General features: G+C 34.7%; 1 protein-coding gene and 1 pseudogene across 5 annotated transcripts; one reads left to right on the top strand and one right to left on the bottom strand.

The window, feature by feature from the left end:
• Positions 1-10,055: 10,055 nt before the first annotated feature.
• Positions 10,056-12,763, bottom strand: LOC108996134 (annotated as a pseudogene).
• Positions 12,764-16,495: 3,732 nt separating this feature from the next.
• LOC108996285 (probable methyltransferase PMT26) lies at positions 16,496-24,452 on the top strand. Of its 5 annotated transcripts, none has more exons than XR_004801312.1 (10): positions 16,633-16,838; positions 17,679-18,798; positions 18,883-19,032; positions 20,892-21,162; positions 21,501-21,611; positions 21,696-21,870; positions 22,878-23,150; positions 23,282-23,476; positions 23,572-23,854; positions 24,255-24,452. XR_004801312.1 is itself a non-coding variant. In XM_018972085.2 (9 exons), exons 2-9 carry the CDS (start codon positions 17,716-17,718, stop codon positions 23,798-23,800), a joined length of 2,487 nt encoding a protein of 828 aa, XP_018827630.1. In that variant the 5' UTR covers positions 16,496-16,581; positions 17,679-17,715; the 3' UTR covers positions 23,801-24,153. The 5 variants fall into 5 exon arrangements, 3 of the variants coding, with proteins under 3 accessions (XP_018827630.1, XP_018827629.1, XP_018827628.1); XR_001996985.2 differs by having other exon boundaries at positions 16,633-16,843; XM_018972085.2 differs by lacking the exons at positions 16,633-16,838; positions 24,255-24,452 and adding an exon at positions 16,496-16,581 and having other exon boundaries at positions 23,572-24,153.
• The last annotated feature ends 232 nt before the right edge of the window (positions 24,453-24,684 follow it).

Here is a 24,684-nt window from a genome sequence, read left to right as displayed (position 1 = left end):
TGTATTTGACGCCTCCATAGAATTTTCACCCTCCCAGACAATTTCTATACAATAAAGAAACAAAACAAATTATATAAATTTATATAACATATAATATTATAGATCCTAAAAGTTATAAAATAAAATAAATAAGAAACATTCTCAATTGCCTCTCAAAATCCTCTACCTCATCCATTAAAGTCTTAAAGCTGATTGGAGTATAAGAAGAATGGAGCCAATTCTATGTACAAATGAGACTTTCAACCATCATCAGAGATAAACTACTTCGAAAGGATCAAGGACACAACCCGCAGTGCTGTAGATTCAGGGGCCACAGTAGATACCAGTATTGCAAGTATATCATGTGCAACTTTGAATGCATGCGATATCTAACTGAATTAACCTTCTACCAAATAAGAATGTTAAAACTTGTAAATGTATCTTCACAACTTTCAGCTAGGTATCTATCAACCTCATTCTTGTTTTCCAAAGAGTTTTTCGATTGTAACCATTGCTTAAATAGGGTCATTCTTTTTGCCGTCCTATCCTTAACTCTACTACTGCCACTACCATCTATGATATTTATTTCTTCACGTGGGGAACTTGTGCGCTGCTATTGTAGATCAGAACTGCTGTCTTCGTCATTATTAGCATATGCCTCATACATGCAGGTTAAAACATTTTTTACCTTCCAACTCAAATCAACCGATTTTGTGAGATCATTGGCATACATCCCTTCTAATGCAAAGTCAAAATATCGTATTTTGTACCGGGGATCAATAATAATCTCAACAAACAACAACATATTCATATTATCCAAGTTACTCCAATATTTGTCAAATTTTTTCCTCATTTGTTGTGATTAATCCCACCATGGGGCTTTCTTCTTCACACTCCAAGTTAATCGCATCGAGAAAAAAGGAGTTGTAAGTTACATATTGACCCCCCCAGAAAACATAAAGTTGCATCATGAAATAGTTAAATAAACCTTACAAACAACATTACATTCTCCCAATCGTTATTATTGGGAGGCCCTAACTTCTTTGACATTTTCCTATTCACTACATCATCGATTTCGTCATCATCGTCTCCAATACTAGTAAGAAATCCTAAATCTTCTTCTTCCAACCATTCAAAACCTTTTCAAAATTTTAAAACCCCCTCCAACATAAGATTGGTAGAGTTCTACATACTCGGTACATCTAAGCAAATTCCCCTTTTCTTTGCAATCTCTTCCAACCCAACACATTTCTTAAATGTACTCCACCTTTGAGGTGAGGACTTAACATATTTCACAACATCTCTCACATTCACAATAGACTCATCAAATTCCCTCAACCCCTTATGAACGATTAAGTTTAGGATGTGGGCACAATATCGAACATACAAGAATTCATGTTCCAAAACAGTATCCCTCCTATACTTGGTATTTTTTTTAAATAAGAAACTACTATGTTATTAGAACTTACATTATCAAGTGTGATTGCAAGTACTTTCGGTTGCCCTCAATCATGCAAACATATCTCTATGACCCTACCAAGTGTATCACCCTTATAATTCTCAACCAAACAAAAAGAAAGAATTCTTTTATGTAGATTTTAATTATTATCAATAAAGTGTGCAGTGAGACATATATAGTTGAGATTTTGCATGGATGTTCATGTATCCGTGGTGAGGGAAACTCGCTGCCCTTGAAGAACGTTTCTCAACTTATTTTTTTCCTCATGTACACACTAAAACAGTCATTCGCAACCGTAACACGGGATGTAATCCCTACCCACTTAGGACAAATAACAAACTTCTTGAAACTCTCACCTTCAACAAACTTAAAAGGCAACTCATAAAAAATAATCATTTCTGCTAAAGTCTGTATGCAAGCCTTAACACCAAATGATGTGGGCACAAATCTTCTACTACCACTTCCTCCACCCGCCTTCCAACCTAGAGTAGTTTGGGACTTATCCATCTTATTCAACGGACATTTCTTACATGGTTTCTCAATGTGATACTTCACGGACTTTGTACCGTTGGTCTTCGTATCACATGCATACGAAGCACCACTGTAATTACATGCAGCCCTAGGTTTACTTGGATCACATTTTGGTATTCTTGTAAAATAATTCTGAACCATTGACCTAGGTCTACCACTAGCACCCGATTTAGTATTAGTATTTATATTAGGTGGGAGTGGAGGAATGCTTTGCCCCTGTGTAGGCTGTGTTAACTCTACATCATCTATAGTAGAGTCTTATGGAATCAATTCTGAAATAGAGTCCGTCTAGAAAATAATCAACCAACATTTAGATTTAAGAAAAAATTAGAATAGCAAAAACTGATTTTGAATAATAGATATAGTGATCAGGCATGATTAAAGTGAGATGTCATAACTATTAAAGTAAGATATAGTGATCAAGCATGATTTTGAATAATCTAAAATTTCTATGCTAAATGGTTGCCCTTATGTAAAAAGTTGTCAGCTTATGATATTTTTTGTTGCTTAGTTAAACATGCTAATTACTTAGTTAAACCTTAGCATGATAATAACTTAGATAACTATTTTTTGTTACAGCATGCTAATTACTTAGTTAAACATGATAATTACTTAGCTAAATAGACAGGCAAAGAAGAAAACAGCAGCAGCAGCAGCAATTAAGGCACCCAGATTAAGGCACACACACTGACACACACATACACAGTACATGTACACACACACACACAAACAAACATGTAATTAGTACATACACACAACAGGTAAATTTGTGTATAATTGGCACACACATGTATACAGATGCTTGGCACAGATAGCAAGTAAATTTAAGACACACACACTAGCAACAAATGCTTAAAGGAAGACACACACACAGCAGGTAAAGGATTTGAATTGATTGGCAAAGGACAACAATACATCTATAAACCACTACCACCACCATTGTATTTGAATTGATTGGCAAAGGACAACAATCTACAGAATTTATCTATTCTTGTTGTAAAAATATGAACTAGCTACTTTCTAATTTTTAAGTAATGACACTAACAAGAGGGTATGGTTAGACAACATTACTTAGTTGGATTACATACGAAATGCACAATCTTATCAATTTTGATCTGCTAGTGGACTAATTCTCAATGAAGAGGAGTCGGGCAGTAGAAAAATAGCATCAGTTAGTAAATTTGATAGATAAGTAAAAAAAAAAAAATAGATGTGTTATTAAATAGTTAGTAAATTTAATAGCATCAGTTTTTTAGATGTGTTATTAGATAGATAAGTATAAAAAATAAAAAATTAAAGACATGATAATTAATAGCATCGATTAGTAAATTTGCCTTTCTCAATAACTAGATGGATCTAAATATTGATTCCAACAACAAGCTTCCTTGAGAATTTACATGGGGCCCTAAGTGCAAGTTAGACAATGCCAAATTTACATGATGAAAAGCTAAAAACAAAATAAAGAAGCCAAGTCATAGACAACATCGGATGAAGCATAAATACAGTCAAAATAAAGCAAAATATGAGAGAGACAGAGTACCATGCGATGGAGGGGCTACCGACTAGAATTTTCAGGGATGCGACGGAGTGGCTGGGCTGCTGGAGAGGGGGGATGCGCGGCTGCTAGGGTTTTCAAGGACGGTTTGGGGAGAAATGAAACTGGGGATCGCCAAGGGGGAATTTGAGGGGGGAATGAAACAATGTCATTTGGATTGAAATTGGACCTAAAAGGCGCCGTTTCTTGTTTGGCATATTAGGTGTTTTTTAAGTTGTGCTTCTTTTATCTTTTTGGCACATAAATTAATTAAAAAAATTATTTAAACTAGTAAAATTAAAATAAAGTAAACTATTTAATGTGAATTATTTAATTAACTCGTTAAAAAAATAATTAATGATAATTATATTTATGATGTTAATTGCTAATTTGTTACTAACTTAGAGTATGTCAATGCTAATTGATATTCATATCATACATTAGTAAATTACATTAATATTTGTAATTGCTTTATACTCACTTACAAATTACAATTTAGGTATTTTACAAAAATTTATCTAATAGAAATGTATTTATCGAAATTAATATATATTATAATACTAAATAAGTATAGACTATACCGATACTAATAGTAATACTAATACCATATACTATACTAATAGTGATATTAATATTACATATAGTTAAAGTGATATTAATACTAACATATTAAGTTAACTATACTATTATACATATATTATACTATAACTCTTATAATATATTAATATATACTAATACTATATATTATACTATTATAGTGTTACTACTACATTTAGTGTGTATATATATATATATATATTATAATGATATAGTGATACTAATACTATAATGTTATATATTATATAATAATACATTGATACTAAATTATTACTAATACTATATACTATTACTAACAGTTAAAAAGAATATACCAAACGAATATACTATATACTATATAGTTAGATAATTGTAAAATTTTTTATATGAATTGTAATTCATATACTATATACTATATACAATTATTATAGTTAAAAAGAATATACTATATATTATATACTATTAGTATATGGTATATACTAATAGTTACTAAAACTATATGCTTATAGATATGCAAAAAAGTTAAAAAATTAAAATTACAAACGAATATGAGATTGAAATCAAGATGAGATTAGTAGGATTAGGCATGTGACAGTGAGACTATAAAAGTTTAAAAAAATACAAGAAAATCAATTAGAATTATAAAACATTATATACATACTATGAATAAATAAGAGAACTATTATACAAACCAATGGTAATGATGGATCAAACTACGAAATCATATTGCGACCGATGTAGACGTAGAGATATTTGTCGAAGTTGTCCCTACAACAATTAAATTAGAGTATAAGTAATAGCACAATAGATTATAAGCAAAAGCAATATTATAGCACTATTATTGGTAAAAGCGATTACCGGATGCAAGCTAATCACCACCCGTCTCCTCATTGATCTCGATCTCCACAAAGTCTACCATATCTAGAATATGAATTGACTTCCCTTTGATCCAATTTTGAATACAAATCAATGCTTCAAAATTTAATTTAGGAGTTTCAATATTAAAACTTCAAAACAGATTGCAAAATTAAATTAGGAGTTTCAAAATTGAAACCCCGAATCATCTAGGCCTAACATAATTTAGGGTTTCGGATTGAACCCCTAGATACTCAGTAACATATCACACAATTCTCCACAGCACACAAATCACAATCTCATCATCCAAGTCCATTTATCAATCCCATCCTCCACATCAAGACACAATCCGAAATAAACCTAAAAAAATGGCTAGGAATCAGGGATACTTACAGAACGTAGGAGAGGGCGATCAATGACAACAATGACATTGGCGACGACGAGGTGTGAAAATTAGAGTGAGGATCTGAGAGAAATAAGGGCAATATTCAAAGAAAGATGGGTATGGGAGAGTGGGAGAGTGGGAGTTGGGGGGGCGCTTAAGGGGAGTTTAATGTTTTAGTAAAACGACGTCATTTTAGATACCTCCAAAATGGTGTTGTTCTACTATCAGAATAATGTTTTTTTAAATACATATATCTATATAAATATATATATATATTATATATGTAGTGTGAGGGTGGGGGAAAAGTGGACAAGGGCCTAGCCCCATCCCACCCCCAACACCCATAAGGGTGCCTAGATGCGGGCAGGGTACCCCACCCCCACATCTGGCAGACGTGGGCGGGGTGAGATGACGGGGCCTCGTTGCCCTCTCCTATAGCTAGATCAAGCTACCTTCAAAGATATGTTATTATGACAATGTAATTGCACAAAGCATCTCATCATTTGGAAACAAGAACGGTATGTAACATACAATACTCAAGAATACAATATTCCTATCAAAACATGATCAGACATTGAAGATTGTATTGGGAACTAATTAACTAGGTGCTTAATTACCTACACTACAAGAAATCAGATATTTTTCAGCGATTTTTAGATTGCTGCTAAAAAAATCGCCGCAAAAAATAACTATTTGCGGCGATTATTAATTCGCCGCTGAGTTTCAACTTAATTTATAAGACATTTCGAAGTGGAATTCACGGTTTATTTATTGCGGCGATTTTTTGAACTATTGCGGCGACATTTTCGTTGCAAAATGTTTTTACTGTAGCAGCGAATTAAAAATCGCCGTAAAATTCGTAAGTTTTGTACGGAATTTAATAGGATATTTGCGGCGAAGTTTAGTCGCCGCAAATTAGAATCCTGCGGCGAAAGTTTATTTTCTGCGGCGATAATAACTCGCCGCAATACAAACCCTAAAATTTAATTCGCCCGCTTTTTGCTATTGTTCATTTCCCTCCATCCGCTCCTCCCTCTCTCCCCAATTCGTCTTCGTCTCTCGCACGGTGCGCAAAAAATCTACAGGTATATCTCTCCATCTCTCTCTCTCTCTCTCTCTCTCTCTCTCTCTCTCTCTCTCTCTCTCTCTCTCTCTCTCTCTCTCTCTCTCTCTCTCTCTCTCTTCAGAGTAGACCCTCTCTCTCCCTCTTCTCTACAGATTTTTCGTGGGTTTGCTACTGCGCATTTGTGTTCATTGTTGGAGTTCTGAGTTGTCGATCGGTGGTAAGGCCCTTCTCCTTCACTGCTTCTCACGAATACACCCACATTCACTTCAAGTTAATTTCCACTCCCATGAAATTTCTATGAAATGAATTTTAAACCGTGCGTGTCCGTGGGTTTTAGGGATTTTTCCTACATTTTGTACGGGGTATCCTTTATCTTGATTTCTTCCCATGTTAAATGGCTAGGTACATACGGAGGGGAAAATCAGAATTTGGTTTTGTTCTGTTTGAGTCCGAGTCTCTGAAATGGCCCGAGTTTGATGATGTTAATGGAAATGTGCTAACCTACTCTGCACAAGACAGGTACTTTGTCGTTGTTTAATTAATTAACTTACGGTGCCAAATGCACAATTATTTTGTGGATTCTAACAAGCCCTTAAAATGAATATTGTCAGTATATACAAGCTGAGAATTTGGGTTTTGAGAACTTTTGGTTGAAACTGATTTGAACTTTATAATTCTTTTTGTTATTTGTTTTGCTTGTTGTTTTTATGCCATGTCTACCCATAAATTATGCTTATTACTTTGTTGTGTTGTTCAATGTTTTATTTTTAGCAAGCAGTAAATGAAATATGGTTCCAAGAAGTGGATGTGGAACATGGAAAATTGAGTCTTTTACCTGGAATAGGTGAAATAATGAGGATTAGATAAGTGGTAGTTCCAATTGTTTTTCACCTAATAAGCGCATCTGAAAATGGTGCCCCCACCCCCAACCCTCCCCTCTCTCCTTTCCCTTTGGCTGCATGTTTCTAATTGACTCAGATGAATTATTTGGGAAAGTAGAAATGAAAAATGTAACGTGATTTCTAGTTTGCGAGTGCCATTCCCTTTTTTAAATGCAAGCATGCCCTTAAAACGATTTGCTTGGAGATGTTATTCACCATTTTTTGTAATGGTACTCCGATTTTAATTTTATGCAGTGTTGCCAGTCTTTGAAGGTGAGATGATTATATAAACGTATATGTTTTTTTTTTTTTCCTGATAAGTAGATATTATTGTAATGAGATTGTAAAAAACAAACTGTTGTTGCATGGATGCTTAGTTGCATGTCTCTCAGGAAGAACAGTTTAGTATCTGTTGTTTGAAAATGCTTATCTGGATGAAGGAATACTTAAGGACAGAAGGCTGCCACGAGCCTGCAAATTTTGCATTTTTTCTCAAAAAGTTTTCCTTCAAACCATTCTTTCGTATGGGATAAAAGCATGTTAAGAAAGGTTGGAGTTTATTCTATCTACAAACTGAATTGAGTTTGTAAATATGGAAGTTCAGTTGCAATCTCCTTTATTAAATGGTCCATCACCATCATAAAAGCAATTATTACTTCTACCTAATATATAAAAAGCCATATGTAGTAATATGCATGGATTTAACATCTCAAGAGGTTGGTAAGCCAAAATCCAATGCTTCTCATGTATTGAAATCATTATTTTGTTTCCATCAAACGATCGAATATGTATGGACACAACATGCAAAACACAATATATAGACGCATGTAGGACTCTTCCAAACACTTTCTTCGAGTCGTTTCTATAGTTCTATCTTGTTTTCTTTAGTAATCTTATATTTTAGAACTGAGATTTTCATCAGTCTTATAATCATTATTCTTTCACTTTCTTTTAACAATCTGTCTTTACCTTGTTTTCGTAAATTTGTGAAGTAAAGGTGCTGTCATAACATAAATAATGGGAATGCAATAGAGTGCGATTCCATATAATATGTACATCAACTAGAAGACAAATCATTATAGCTATTTTGATACGTCATGTGATTGATAGCGATATAGTAATATTTCTTTCCATATATTATAATAATTATCACAAAAGAACAAACAATGCAAGGAGCTAGCTGTTGGGTTTGGTGAGACTTTCTGGTAAAGAGCATGCGCAAGTCTTAAGAAATCTGCAAATTATTTTTCCTTCCGTTTCATGATTTCTTTGAAGTAAGTAACCATTCTTCTTCTTGATTAATTAATGTTTGTGAATGCAGCTGGAATGGGAAGGCGGCGCAGGATATATTGAAATAAATGGTACTCAATATGTACTCCAGCAAAGCCACTGGCACTCACCCTTTGAACACACTATCAATGGCCGGAAGTTTGATCTTGAGTTGCACATGGCCCATGAGAGTTCCGATGGAAAATTTGCTGTGGTTGGAATTATGTACAGCCCTAATTCTTTCTTGTGATCATTGGTAAATATATAAAAATCAAAGACACTCTCTCTCTCTCTCTCTCTCTCTCTCTCTCTCTCTCTCTCTCTCTCTCTCTCTCTCTCTCTCTCTCCCTCTAGACTCTCTCTAATGGAAGTTTGATCTGTATGCCAAGTTGGTGATTGAACCTTTATTGTTGGGCTAGTTTCAATTAGTTTTTGCTCCTGTCATTTAATGAGTTCGTGTGTTCATTTAATTTGTGGATTTTTTTTTTTAATTTTGTGAAACATATTTTCCGGCGATTAAATTTCGCCGGAAATACTTTTTTACACTAAACTTATTATTTCCGGCGACTATATATCGCAGCAAATAGTTTTACCGGCATTTTAGATTTTTTGCGGCGAATATTACAAGTTTTCCCACCAATTTTATTAAGCGGCAATTTATTTTATTTTTCGCGGCGACTATATATAGCAGCGATGTAATGATCGCTGCAACTGAGTTCACAAAATCAATAACTCAATTGCAACATTTTAAAAATCGCTGGTATTGATGTATACCGACAAATTTTTATCGCCGCAATTGTTATTTTAAAACCATTTAGCCTATTGCGGCGATTTGAAAAATCGCTGAGAAAGGCTATTTCCGACGATTTTCCATCTTCTAGCGACAATATTAAATTGCTGGAATTGAACTTTCCCAACGATTAACAATTGAATTGAACCTTGCAATTGCGACGATAAATGGTACTATTGGCGGCAAATTTTATTCGCCGGTAAAGAAAATATTTCCTGGCGATTCTTGGCTTCCGTTAGACTAGATCTAAAGTGGGGCGTTAATACCGGCGATCTTCCAGCGAGTTAAAAATCGATGGGCTAGATGTATGCCAGCGATACATAATCACTGGTAAAAGTGTTGAACCTTGTAGTGCTAGCAGCATACACTTTAATCAGAAAGCCCCAGCCCCATTAAAAAAAAAAATACATATGGCCAGCTTGTTAGACCACAAAGAATATACATGCAAAAGATTGAGGAGAAGTTTAGATACAAAAATATTTTAACTCATTTCATCTTATCTAATCATTATAACTTTATTAAAATTTCACACAAAATATAATAAATAATTCAAACTTTTTTAAATTCTAAAATAATAATAATATTAAAAAATAATATTCTAATAATATTTTATTCAACTTTCAACTTTTATCTTAACTCATCTTATCTCAACTCACTATCCAAATCTCACATCAATCTTGTATCTATCAATGCTACTCGATCATGATCAGCTAGTGTGGCAAAACCCTGGCTAGATTTGTGCAACGAGAAGCTCATTCCACGTGTCCGGAATGCCTGGTAGGCACTAATGTAAGCAGTCATTTTGAATAACAGTTCTTCTAACACTGTAGTGGGACATGTGACCCTCATCCCTCAGTCTTGAAATTGCAGTTATATCCAAAATCTTCACTTGAGTACCCTTTATAGCACTCTCAATAATTAGATTGCTTGATCTATCCTGCACAACTTCACTTCCTCCCGATAATGGTGTGGTATTGTCACAGCTACCCCCAGTGTTCCAGTCCCCATTCACATAATGTCTAGGTGAGATAGTCCTAAAGAAAACTTTAAGACGTGGATGCGAGGGAAGTTGTGAATCAAGCCATCTGACAATGCTATGAATTGTAAACTTCTTGGCATTTTCGATTTCAGCAAGTTTTTTTAATTTTCATTGCGCTTTCCATCTATGAATATCACCCAACGATTTGCATTAAGCTTAAACCTGTTCCAATGGTGTCCTGTGTTAAGAACCAACACATCAATTTGATGGAGGAACCGTCTCAGGAAAGCTGGTGGACGGTCCAAATGCATAGCCACATGGGAGGCTCGCGGTCTGAGATATTAAGGGGCACCAGATCACTCAGACTTGCTGACCAGTAGTATAAAATGGTTGAATCGATTTTTCGAAACCGATACGCCCAGCCTTTCGGACGAATGGCTCCTCGAGCTTTACCAAGACCATACTTTTTTCTTACATTTTCAACTCCAAGGCTCCCTTCCCCTGCAGTGGCCATGCACATTAAAGACTGGAACTGCTACCGGCCCAATGAATCTCCTATAAATGCAATCGTTTTACCCTGCATTGTGGAATGTATAGTGACACTTCAAATCATCAACATAACCAAAACATGCGCCTTGCTTGGTCTATAACCATAGTATCTGACTTTTAAATTTACGACACAACCATGTCAACCCATATTGAGAACTTAACTGTTCTGCACAAACCAAGTGGGATGCCAATGGAAAGGATGTGATTGCAATCATAATCTGTTTGAACGAAGGGTTTTTTTTTTTTTTTGTAGAAAAAGACTCGTACCTTTTCAAGAATACGAATGGCTCAAACTCGGGCATTTCACAATTTTCTGGCTGCCAACGATCTCCCTCATAAGAAAAATCCCTTCATTGTGTTAGTCTACATGCCCACATTGGTGATAACCACTTGCATCCAAATCCTAAATACAATGGCCTTCGGCTGTCTGCAACCCATCTACCCTTGGCATAATTGCAGACTACATAGGCAAAACACTGGAGAAACTATTTTGGAGTATGCATCAATTAAACCTGGTTTGACCCTTCTAAGAAAGTTCAGAAAGCATACATATTGTGAAGCAAAGACTTTATAGAGCTTCTATTTTTGCTAAACTTTGTTCCAGAAAAATCCAACCAATTTTGAACAACTACAATAGCTGACAAAAATCCAACCAATTTTAACCCTATAAATCTAATTTAATAATTTTGGTTTCAACCATACATTACATAAACAGCCAAGGTCCTCTTACATTGTATTATAAATCTAAAACGTTCATGAGTATAGATAAAGGAAGGCAGCAAAGGTCTCCTTTCATTATTTACCAGTTCTGTCTCTGAAGAGGGAGGGGGGAAATAGCAGAAGGGTCAAGGCCTCTTACATTGCACAAAGAACTAGAGATGTCAGCTTAATGATCCCAGCAGGGGCGAGCGAGAATTTTCCTCCCGTGCAAGCAATTAACAAGTAGTTCATAATACAATCTTTTTTTTTTAATTAAATCAAAAAAACAATTTCGTCACACAACAAACTGTTCTGTTCTATTCTATAGAAAATTGATGGCCACTGAATGTGGAATGTAGGCCATTTTGAAAACTTTCCTATTACAGTGGAGGCAATGGCCCCCACTGACTTGAATGTGGCTTTGTGCCTGCAAAACAGTTGTGCAAAACAGGGAACATGTTAAAACCATGGGCCCGGGCTTCTTCTTTCTTTCTTTCTTTTTTTTAATGGGCCTAGCTTATTGAGCCCTCACAGAGAGAATATTAAGCCATGACTATTATATTTAGATAGTGAGGTATTCTTAAATATTTTATGAATAATAGTAAAAAAATTAATAAAAATATAATAATAGAATATTAAATAATAATGAAAAGTAGATAAAAAATAAAAAATAATAATAAATAGTAATGAGATATTCTCAATACTCAAAGTAGGCCAAAAATTTTGTCCGTGTTCAGATTTTATATTAGAGAAAAAATACACAACACCTTATACAAATAAAAACATCATTTATAGTGTTATTGAAAACATCAAAATCAGTATTAAGAATAGCTGCAAAGTCTTTAGCTTTCCATGTTCAAATCCTTCTACATCTGGCTATTCTTATTGCTAGGAATGAACTATAGAGCCAACAAAAGATCATCCTTGTCATTACTCGAGTGGATGTTCCTACTTCATAGCCTCATGTCCTTTGCAGAAAACGTGGTAAATAAAGTACAGTTTCAGATATCAAATATCGTAAGTAGTTCCTTAGAATGGATGCATATATGCAGCTCAAGAGTATGAGTAACATTTTTCTAGGAAATAATTGATAAGCGTATAAAGCCAGAAAGATGCAAGAAAAATCTTCCATGTTTATGCAAGATGGTAATCACAAGAAATCTACCTGGACGTATAGTCAGTACAAGGCTAAATGACCTTATACGCTTCATTTACCTCTTGTAAGCCATAAAAACTCAAGGAAAAGGGTTGAAAATAATAGATGGGGCAAGCCTTTTTTTTTTCATTTACCTTTTCTTTTCATGCTTTTCCCGAGTGTCTATAGATAGTAAATGAGAGAACAAAAATTAAGTGCAAAATTAAAGTTTGTAAAAATTTCAAAGAAGCATGCTTTGTATTCAACCAAACCCAAAGTGCTATGGTTGTAGCAATGAGAACAGGCACTTTGGGAGCTTCAAGAAAATGCATGAAAACCTGTGTCACTGTGTGATTTCGAAGCCTCTTGTGCGTGCGTGCGTTCCTTCTTGTATTTGGAGATTTCCTAGCCTCGTGTGGGAGATTTTATAATCTGACCTCTTCTAGTTGTGAACCAGTAACATGCCACGTCCGCACTGTTGCTAAAGGTAAGCATTGTTCATAGTTTAAATAATTTACTGTTATTTATTGAGAAATGATATTTATAATCGTGAGTGTGTAAGTGCCGTACAATCGTTTTGAAAAAAATAAATAAATATGAGACCCACGTGAAAAGAAATTAAATTTTTAATAGTGAACTCTATTATTTTTCAAAATGACTATACTACGTTTGCATATTTCATAATTGTATATAACATTATTCTTATTTATTATTTTATATTTATTATTTAATATTTTATTATTATTCACATAATAGTTTAAAATAACTGAGACGTTTAGATTCGCAGGACATCTCAACTCATCTCAGCTCATCTCACTACTATTCATTACAATTCAGCAACTTTAACTCACAAATCTCACTACTATTCACAACTCATCTCATTACTTTTCACAATCCATCTCAACTCATCTCCGAATCCAAACATCTCTAGTACACAAAACAACCTTAATTTCTGCTCCTGGGAGTCGGTGAGATGATGTAATCTGAACCGATTTTGATGCTTCAGTCAAATGTTCTATGATTTTATTTTATTATATTTATTTTATTTATTAAAGTGGTAACATTGGCCGCTTTTATGAATTTCTTGACTTAAATGTTTTAATTCTTCAAAGAGAAATTCATGAATTAAAAATTAAAGTCAAAAGTTTTATTCGAGTTGGTCACAACCCGATCTCAACCAGCTTGTGGTGCATGGTACCCTCATCATGTCAAATCGAGTTTTCCCCTTTTTTCTAAATACTAAAGTAAGCAGCTCCAATAAATGCATGCATCCTTTTCGTGCATTAAATGATGGTTTAGCTGTACATTAAAAAAAATGGTCAATTTTTGTACATAATGGGTTGGCGAAACTTCACCTAAACTAGTGCTTCTCTACCGTCTTCAAATTAAATAAAAAAAAAAAACTACATCATAAGATTGCGCGTTTGTATAGTAATATTCTAGAAATAATAATAAAATAATAATGAAATATTTTGAAAATATTCTCAATACACAAACTAAAAATAAAGAGTAATGATATAATTTTCATGATAAAGAATAATGATATACTTATAATTATTTTTATAATTTTTTATATAATTTTAATTTTAAATTAATAATATTTTTAGAAACATAACTTATGAAAAAATTACTACATTCTAATTATTAGATTTGAAAAAAAATAAAAAAATAATAATAATACTCTTACAATTTTTTTACAATTCTTTATACAATGTTTGAAATGTAAGGCATATTTATAAAAAGTTATGCATATTTTTTAGCAAGTCCAAATTCCCGACAATCCAGTAGTTTTTTTTTTTTTTTTTTTAAGTGACAATCAAGTAGTTGGACTCACGTTTGAATTGATTATTCTTTTGTCGGGTTAAAAGTAATAGGAGTTGAATTGCTTTTTTATTTAATTTAGTTTTTCTAGATGAAACTCTTTATTTAGTCGGTGTTTGATCTAGTACTCCTCTAGCATTGCATCACCGACATTCACTACAAGACCAATTCGACACTAAAATACATTGGTTTATTACAAAACAAAAATATATATATATTTAATAAATATATGATCATAGCCACTTGGATGTGTTTTAAAAGGACAATGTTTTTAATATTGTTAATTATATTGTATTAGACATGGCCGTACGCATCATGCCACCACCACATCATGTTGCAATATCTATATATATATATATAATATATATATAGGAATATTTTTTTCCCCTGAAGTCTTTTTTATTAAAATATGAAGTTATAATATATCATAAGGCAGGCCTGATGATCTTCATCCCTTTTAAGTTATAATTGATGCCATTCTCCACTTTTAGCTTGAAAATTTAATTATTATTATTGGTTTTTTTTTTTTTTTTTTGCTTTAAATTCTGGAGTTGAGTTTTTCGATAGAATAAAAGTAATGAGAATTGTGATACACGTCTACATGTGTATTTGTCTAAGAGAGCCTCATAACTGCCAGATATGAATAGTATAATCTGTTTAATTTAATAAATCGAACGAGAATTCTTTAGAATTCATGTGAGAATACTTCATTATTATTTATTATTTTATTATTATTTTTTAAATATTTTTTTATTACTATTCATTATTATTTAATATTTTATTATTATTTTTTATTATTATTTACAGAATATCTAAAATCACATCAATATCTAAACGCAACTTAGTCAGAGCATTTTCAATGGATCATACGTTTTATATTTATGAGTAATTCTATATATAACAGTGAAGTGCGTAAACGCTGCGTAATTTTTTTAAAAAAGATTGAGATCCACTATTAAAAGATTAAATTTTTTCACGTAAGTCACATATTTTATTCACTTTTTCAATGCGATTATGCAGCGGTTACACAATTCACGATTGTAAATATATTTTTTCTACATCTATATATATATATAATAGTTAAAGAATTTTTAAAAATTCTCTCCAATCTATCATTATCTAAATGAAAATAGATTTTTACTATGTATTAATTATCTAAATATAGCGATATTATTTATATATGTATAAATTTTTCTCTCCCTTCCTCTTTCTTTTTCTAATTATTTATCTTTCTTTTTCCTCTAGCTAGGTTGAATTAATCATTGACCAAAGAAAAGACAAAAGCAAAAAACAAAGGGAAAATTTACTTGTGTACAAAGGGAAGTAGCTGTAGGACTCCTTCCTCATAATTCATATGGGTGAAGCCTCCTTGAGAAAGAGACGGGGGAAATTTCTTGACCCTGACAACCGTGCTGTGAATGGGTGGGCATTGAGAGAGACAACCTTAGTTGTGCTGGCCTGATCTTCCTTAGAAGTTAGTTTTTTTCAATGGTTGGATATGTTATTATTGATGGTAATTATGATTATCGATTTTCATTTTGATTTGTCACGATGTAATTGTGAATACATACAATTGATATAATACATTATTATAAGAGAAAATTTATTATTAATCAAGCTAGATCAATCATTTGGATGAATATTATTTATTTACATCAAGCTAATCAATATGTGTTGAACCAATTTCGTTTTGAGTTAAATACACTGCGATAAGTATATTAATGAATTATGCAGATAACATGACACGACTTATTTATTTTAACAGATTCAATTATAATTGAAAAATTCGACCCATTTGATGAAATGAGTTGGATTTAATCTCAAGTCATATCCGCCAAAGTATAGAAGAAAATAGAAACCCACACAAACAAACATGACATATTGTTGTGGTGTCTTAGGATATGTTTGGTAAATGATTTGAAGATATTTTGTATTTTGAGATATCAATATATATTGGTATCTATAAAAGGTGCTCGGACAGACAGCATGGGAGACGTTGATCCAGAGATGCATCATGATCGGATACATTCCTACCGATTTCCTGTGACGCCTCACGCTGCGATTTCTTCAAAGGCAGGCTGCCCCCTCCCCTCTCTCTCTCGGGAAATATTGTATATTATTAATCCACAAATGAATATAATAAAATAATATAGTTGAACAGGAAGCAACTCAGATCCTGTCTATTTGCTTTTAAAATCTCATCTTTTCCACTCTCTTTCTATCCATTCTCTGCTCTAAGCAACACCAATCCGTGTCTCTGGTTCTCTCTAAGAAAAATGGAGGACTAGCTCCCAGTTCTGCTCCCACTCAGACACGCTTCCATTTTTCCTGTAAGGTATCTGAGATTCAGTTCATTGATATATTTGGTCTTTCATCGGATATTCGGCTTTTGCAGTTACTTTGGTTGCATAACGTCTTTTTTTTTTTCCCCCTTCTTTCTGGGCGTGTTCGTGCGCAGACGCGCGTTTAGGAGTTTGTAGTTACCATACTCGCATTTGAGCTCAATCAATACTGGGTTTCTTAACTTTCATTTTCTATGTTGCTTGAATTACATGATGTTACGCAACTTTGATGCAGATCTAATGCAAATTCTTTGCTTTTGTTTGTTTCTTATGGCATATCTTTGATTTTGTGGCCGAGATCTCTCTGTCTCTTGTTTTATGCGATTTTTTGCTGAGTTGCAGTGCAGATCTATTTTGGTTCTCATGCATCAAGTTCATAGTGATTACCCTTAGGCACCATTTGTTTCCTTTTCTGCATCTGAATCTGTGTTTGGAAGTTCAAGTTTTGAATGCCACTTTATGAATCGTAGTGGTTGGATCTCGGGTATTACTGTTGTGAGTCCCACGTTGGTTGGTTCTGTACTTTCCCTATGGTTTAGGTAACAGTTGAGTCTCTGCTCTTACTAGTTTAGATTTTTTGGGGTTGGGTTATTTAATTGATGTTGGTGGGTCTTTCTATTATTCTTCATCAATAAATGTCTGACTCTGGTGGAACATTTAACGGTTTTGTAATTGCAATATAAACATGTCGGCAATATTGATGTCTAGAGCATATACATAGGGTAATTAATCTTGTGTGATATTTGTACTTCTGCGTTAATTATGTTGGATCTGTCGGACTTTTGTTCAATGGTGTGAGATTGATTTAATTCTGTTTTCATTTTCCAGGTGATAAATTATCCAGGAGGAATAGTGCTAAGAAAACATGGCGTTAGGGAAATATGCTCGAGTAGACAACAGAAGATCATCGTCGTCCTACTGCTCGATGGTGTCTATTGTCATTTTTGTGGCGCTTTGTTTAGTTGGGGTTTGGATGATGACATCATCCTCTGTTGTTCCTGTTCAAAATGTGGATGCTCCTCAGGAGAATAAGGATGAGGTGAAGGAACAAGTGAGTGAGAGCAATGGTGGTAATACTCGGCAATTTGAGGATAATCCGGGCGATTTGCCCGAGGATGCGACTAAAGGAGACATTAATGTAAATTCTGAGAGCAGCTCTAACACGGAAGAAACCCAAGAAGAGAAACTGGAAGAGAAGCCTGAGGAAAGACCTGAAGAGAATCTGGAGGAAAAGACTGAAGAGAGGCTGGAGGAAAAGCCTGAAGAGAGGCTGGAGGAAAATCCTGATGCAAATGAAGATACCAAGTCAGATGATGGATCAAATACTGAAGGAAGAGATGGAGAAAGAAGAACAGATGATGAAGAACCAAATTCAGATGGTGGGGAGGCAAAAACTGATGGAGGTGATGGTTCTGAGCAAGAAGATGGTGCGGGTGAGAAAAAGTCTGATTCGAATGAGAATGAGAATAAATCAGAGAACTCGGATGAAACCGAGGATGGAGAAAAGGTGGGTGGTCAGGTAGAGGAGAAGGTGGAGCAAAATGAGAAGAAGGAATCGGATGAAAACTCCAGCGAGAAAAAGGAAAATGATCAGCCCCAAAACCAGAGTTTAAATGAGGTATTTCCTTCTGGTGCTCAATCAGAGATTTTGAATGAATCTACCACCCAAAGTGGGGCTTGGTCAACTCAAGCAACAGAGTCAAAGAATGAGAAAGACTTTCAAAAATCTTCCGCCCAACAGACCAGCTATGATTGGAAACTTTGCAATGTCACTGCTGGGCATGATTACATCCCATGCCTTGACAATTGGCAAGCAATTAGAAGTCTTAGAAGTACTAAGCATTATGAGCATCGAGAGAGGCAGTGTCCTGAGGAAGCCCCCACTTGCCTTGTTTCTCTTCCTGAAGGATATAGGCGCCCAATTGAGTGGCCTAATAGCAGGGAAAAGGTAAGCCCAATTAGATTAGGTGAAGTTCATTTGTAATTTGTATTTCTTGTGTTTGAGATGAACTGATAAGATGCATTCCTGCAGATCTGGTACCATAATGTTCCCCACATCAAGCTTGCGCAAGTTAAGGGGCATCAGAATTGGGTGAAAGTTACTGGAGAATATCTCACTTTTCCCGGTGGTGGAACCCAATTTAAGCATGGTGCTCTTCATTACATTGACTTCATACAGGATGTAAGTCCTTTGATACATGTTGTACTCCATTCTATCCATATTAACTTTCATGCTGTTCTTTCTTGTTTCTTAATTTTGTACAGTAATTGGTAAGGGTTTTTCTAACCTTTTTTATTTGGTACAGTCCGTACTTTTGTTCGTTCTTCTGTCTTCACAATCCCCTCTTGTTTGGGCAGAGGTGCAAATGAATGTGTTATGCATATATCATTCATTACTTTCTCTGCTAGATAAAATACATCTATCATCCTCATAATTTGTTTTATTTTTTCTCCTGGAAGCACCTATAAAAAAGGAATTATCCTGCAAGTGTATGTTATGCAGACGTTAGATCATAAGGGGGGCAGAGTTTGAGCTTAGGCTTATTAGACTATGCTGTTGGAGCTTTGTCATTTGGCTTAGATGGAATTTTCATGTAATACCGTGCATTATTCCACTTTTATTGAAATTTTTGGAAATTTGGCCACCAACAAAAATTGTGTAGGTATGGGTGTTTGTGTTTCTGAACATAAAAATTTGGTAGTGTTCCTTTGCAGTTGATAGCACAGATTGTTATTTTTTTCAGGAATATTATTATCCTTCATTAGTCCCAGTGAAAACTCCACCTTTCAAATATGACAATTTTAAGTAACCTTACATCTCATATATAGTATTTATCCGCTCAAACTCGTGAGTGGGCAGAACCAATCAAGCATTGGGATAGCTGAATTGGCAAAATCATGTTCTGGAATCTGACTCTTTTGACTCCTTCCCCAGACAGTTTAATCAGACTAGAAGTTATATGGCTGGCCTCTCTGGCTAAAAGGTGTAGCGTGTGGATTCTGCACCCTTGGAAAGAGTACCTAAAACAGAGTAATCATATGATGCTTGACAATGATTGCATAATACAGTTTAGACACTGATTATTATCTGCAATGCAATTGATTGTGGATGACAGCATCACGCTAATTGTCAACTTTATTTGTTTGTTTTGCTCCCCTTTGTTATTATATCCATGGTTTCAAGTTTTCATTCCAACCAGCGTCGTCATGCCCATTCTTCAATTGATTTCAACTCACTTATCTGGAATAATTTACCATCTTAGTGCTATTTCGGTTAGGAAAATGATAGACAACCATTTTTACAATCCCTCATTTCGGTAGGATATTTTTGTAAAATAACTTATAAAAGTAACATCACTTTACATAAATACCCTCATTTTAAAACATGGATGTATAGTCGTAAAAAGGGTTGTGCGTGTATCATTACTCGTTCGGTAATTACCATAAAGTTGCTGAGGAACCAGTATTAACTCCAATGCCAGGAAGAAAACTGAATGCAATTTAAGACTCATTTTTAATTAAGTACTTGATTAATTTGGCAAGTAAATCACAGTTTATCTCCAACTATTGGAAAATGACGTAATTTGGGAGAAGCAGTTCATCCAAAAAACTACAGAAGCTATATTCTGCCAGTAAGTACTCTTAATTAATTTCAGCTTGAAAAAAAACCCAGATATCTAACATTATCATTGATAATTTTATAATGAGTAGGTTATACAAATCTTTCTACTTCCCCCCTCTCTGAATGACGATTGCTTACTAAAGCAGGCCTGGCAAGCCCAAACAGGCTCTTGTTCATGAGAGTGTTGGATAACTCAGTTGTCATTACAATTTATGTTTCCTTCCTTTTGTTTTCTCACAATGATTCTAAATCCCTATTTATTAATTCTTTATATAATATTCATATCGTTTTACTTTTTTGCCTACAAGAGTGGGGGTTTGGTTGGGTGAAACAGTCATTTCTTATTTTATGTGCAATAATGTTCTTTCTTGTCATCAAGGAACAAAATTTGCTCAATGTCAATATCATGCTTTATGCAGTCTGTGCCTGATGTTGCCTGGGGAAAACGCTCCCGTGTTATATTGGATGTTGGATGTGGAGTTGCTAGCTTTGGAGGTTATCTATTTGATAGAAATGTGCTTGCTATGTCATTTGCCCCAAAGGATGAACATGAAGCCCAAGTGCAATTTGCACTTGAAAGGGGAATTCCCGCAATATCTGCTGTAATGGGCACAAAGAGACTTCCATTTCCTGACCGAGTTTTTGATATTGTCCATTGTGCACGCTGTAGAGTTCCATGGCACATAGAAGGTATTCCAATGTCCCTATTTTGAGAGTTGTGATTAAATGAGCTAAAACTCATTCAAGCTCGAGATACTTTTGAAGGGTGTTTTCTCCCTCCCTAGATTCAAATGCTTGTTTATCTATGTCTAGACATTTTATTTCTTAAAACCACCTGCTTTGACAGATTGTCCTGAACTACATGGTTCTATTTAGTAGTTTCCTTTGTTTTGGAAGTTAACTTGTACTCACAACTTTTAGTTACGTGGTTTTCTCGTATGTGTCGTGTACTGGGGATTCATACTCTCCTAGTCATATAAAATCATTATCTTATTTATCCAAAAAAAACTAAAACTGACAATATGCAGGTGGTAAACTTCTTTTGGAGCTGAATCGTCTGTTGCGTCCTGGTGGTTTCTTTGTCTGGTCTGCTACTCCAGTATATCAGAAGCTTCCTGAAGATGTTGGAATATGGAATGGTAGGTTAATTTTGGATTCCCTGGCAGAGCCTGAGTTGGTTGATTGAATCTAACAGCTTGTCCAATTTGGGGGAAATTTTTCAGAGATGAAGGAATTAACAAAAGCAATGTGCTGGGAACTAGTTTCGATCAGCAATGATACAGTAGATCGAGTCGGTGCAGCTGTATTTAAGAAACCTACTTCTAATGAGTGCTATGAGAAAAGATCACAAAGTGAGCCTCCTATCTGCCCAGAGTCCGATGATCCTGATGCAGCCTGGTAACCTTTCTCGTTAGCTGGGTCATAAAAATTGTATTGTACTTATGGAGAGAAGAGTTTAGATTTTATTTCAGTTATACTTATGGAGTGAAGAATTTAAATTTTATTTTTCCGGGATATTTAGGGGTTGTTTGGGAACTTAGATGAGGTAAGATGTTTTATCTCAAAATTTCCTTCACAACCATCACTCAAATACAAAACACTTTTCAATTTCAAATATTCAACTTTTTCATCTAATCATTACCTAATCATTACAACTTTCCCAAACCTCCAAACAAAGCACATAAAACGATACAATTTTTTCAAGTATCAAAACAAAAATAATATTCAAACAATTTTTTAACTTTATAATATTTTTATTTAATTTTTTCTCTCCCCTTTCCCAAAACCCAATAAAACATTTTTACTCAAATAATTTCACTATTATTTACAAACCATTTCACTACTATTCACAAAATTTTCATCTCATCTCATCTAATTATCTGCCCTATTCACAAGATTCATGATGGTTGGGATAAAAGGTATAAACTTTGGTTTTGGCTGAATAAGCCCATTTATATGTTTTGAAGTATGGGATGCACATCCTGTGTTTCTAACACCTAGGGGTTGGCTCAAGTAAAAAGGGGCTTGGTCTTGGTTGTATGCTCCCTCTAGGTCTAAGGTTTGAATCTTCTTAGGTGCAAACAATTTCTAGGGCCATCGGTTTGGGAAACTTTTCCCTTGAATTACCCAATGTGTACTTGCAGAAAACTCTTTGCCATGAGTCTGTGCACTGTTGGGATTAGTCAGGACTTTGTTCTTGGACACCTAGTGCCAATAATAATAAAAAAAAATGTGTACAGAAGACTGCAAAGCTATGCATTAGGAAGCAACACAAACTGGCTTCCCTATAATAACTGATGTGTCTTCTGCCAAAAGGGCATTGTCTGATGCAAACACAGACACTTCCATAGTCTTCTAGATGCATCGCTAATCTATCCATTGTTTTATCTCCTTGTTGGGTGTAGGAATGTGCCATTGCAAGCGTGCATGCACAAAGTGCCTGCAGATGCATCAGAGCGTGGGTCTCAATGGCCAGAGCAATGGCCAGCTAGGTTGGAAAAACCACCTTACTGGTTATTGAGTTCCCAGGTTGGAGTTTATGGTAAACCTGCTCCCGAGGATTTCACTGCTGACTATGAGCACTGGAAACGAGTGGTGACCAAATCATATCTTAACGGGTTGGGGATTAACTGGTCAAATGTGAGGAATGTCATGGACATGAGATCTGTGTATGGAGGGTAAGCAAAATGGGTTTGTTTCTTGGTTCAGTATCATTAGTTCTCTTGATTGTTCAGATGGGCTTCTTAAGACTACTGTATTATTCTTTTTGCTTTTCTCCTTTCCTTCTGATTTTTGGTTGGGCTTGCAGATTTGCTGCAGCTTTGAAAGATTTAAACATTTGGGTCATGAATGTAGTCTCGATAGACTCCCCAGATACCCTACCCATAATTTATGAACGAGGTCTATTTGGTATATATCACGATTGGTGCCAATCATTTAGCACGTACCCTAGGTCCTATGATCTTCTCCATGCAGACCATCTGTTCTCCAAGATTAAACAGAGGTGTGTAAAAGTATTCTATTTCATTTTCCTCTCCAGGAAGTATTGTTCATTTAATTTGATGTAGTCTGATTTTGCAATGGTTTGTGGGTTTACAGGTGTAAGTTAGTTGCGGTAGTTGTGGAGGTCGATCGGATCCTCAGGCCAGAGGGGAAGCTTATTGTTCGTGACAATGTTGAGACCATTAATGAGCTTGAGAACATGCTGAAGTCTATGCATTGGGAGGTCCGTTTGACATACTCTAAGGACAACGAGGGATTGTTGTGTGTTCAGAAGTCCATGTGGCGACCTAACGAATCAGAGACAATCAAGTATGCAATCGCTTAAGCGTGATCAAATCACTTCTTGAGCTGCTATTCTTGAGGTCATAACCCCAAAGAGGTTCGATACTCCTTTAGTTTTGCTCTTATTCATATTTATTGCAACTGTACTACCACCATAATAGCCCATATATCATGTTAGATATAAAGGTCTTTCAATCTGTTGTTTTTCGTTCACTCATTTCTTTGTTTTGATTTTTAATATATTAAGAGGTTGCTGTCTGATTTTCACTGTAATATCATACCACTTGTTGTTGATGGGAAAATGGGACATGCTTGCAAGTGTAAATCACAATGGTCAAGATATCCGATTATCCTAGATTTTTGGTATTTATCATTATGAAATGTCGCGTTTACTCTTTTATGACAAGTGAAAAATGTCTTTATGACTCGTGTGCTGCCTTATTATATATTATTATTATTATTATTATTAATGTTTTGTTTCAATCTTTGAAATCTAGTGAATGTGAAAGGGGCAAACTTTAGTCGCAACAAAGTAAAAGGATTCCAAAATCATAGAGGATGGTGCTGTCTAGTTGAAATTGTGTATGGCAGTACATGACAAGTTCTTGATGGGGGGCTTAAATCTGTTTGTTTCACTTCTGGTGACGAAACCAGAAACAAAAGACAATAAAGCTGCATTCTTTAAGGGTGTTCAATATACTAACAATCAAGAAATTAAACCCCTGCCCTTTTTTCTTCTTTTGAGTGTGAGAAATACAAACCTGGCCAGCCTGGTCCTTTACCTAGTCAGATTTATCGACTTCCCAAATTCTATTTATTCTATTTTTATTATTTCCTTACATCTCTTGCGACGACATTAAATAATTGATACATAAAGAGAAACATGATAAATAGTTTTTAATAATTTAATAATATATTATAAAAGAG

The sequence above is a fragment of the Juglans regia genome, chromosome 1, assembly GCF_001411555.2.
Source record: "Juglans regia cultivar Chandler chromosome 1, Walnut 2.0, whole genome shotgun sequence".
Classification (NCBI taxonomy): Eukaryota; Viridiplantae; Streptophyta; class Magnoliopsida; order Fagales; family Juglandaceae; genus Juglans; species Juglans regia.
This window is presented reverse-complemented; position numbering and strand designations above follow the sequence as displayed.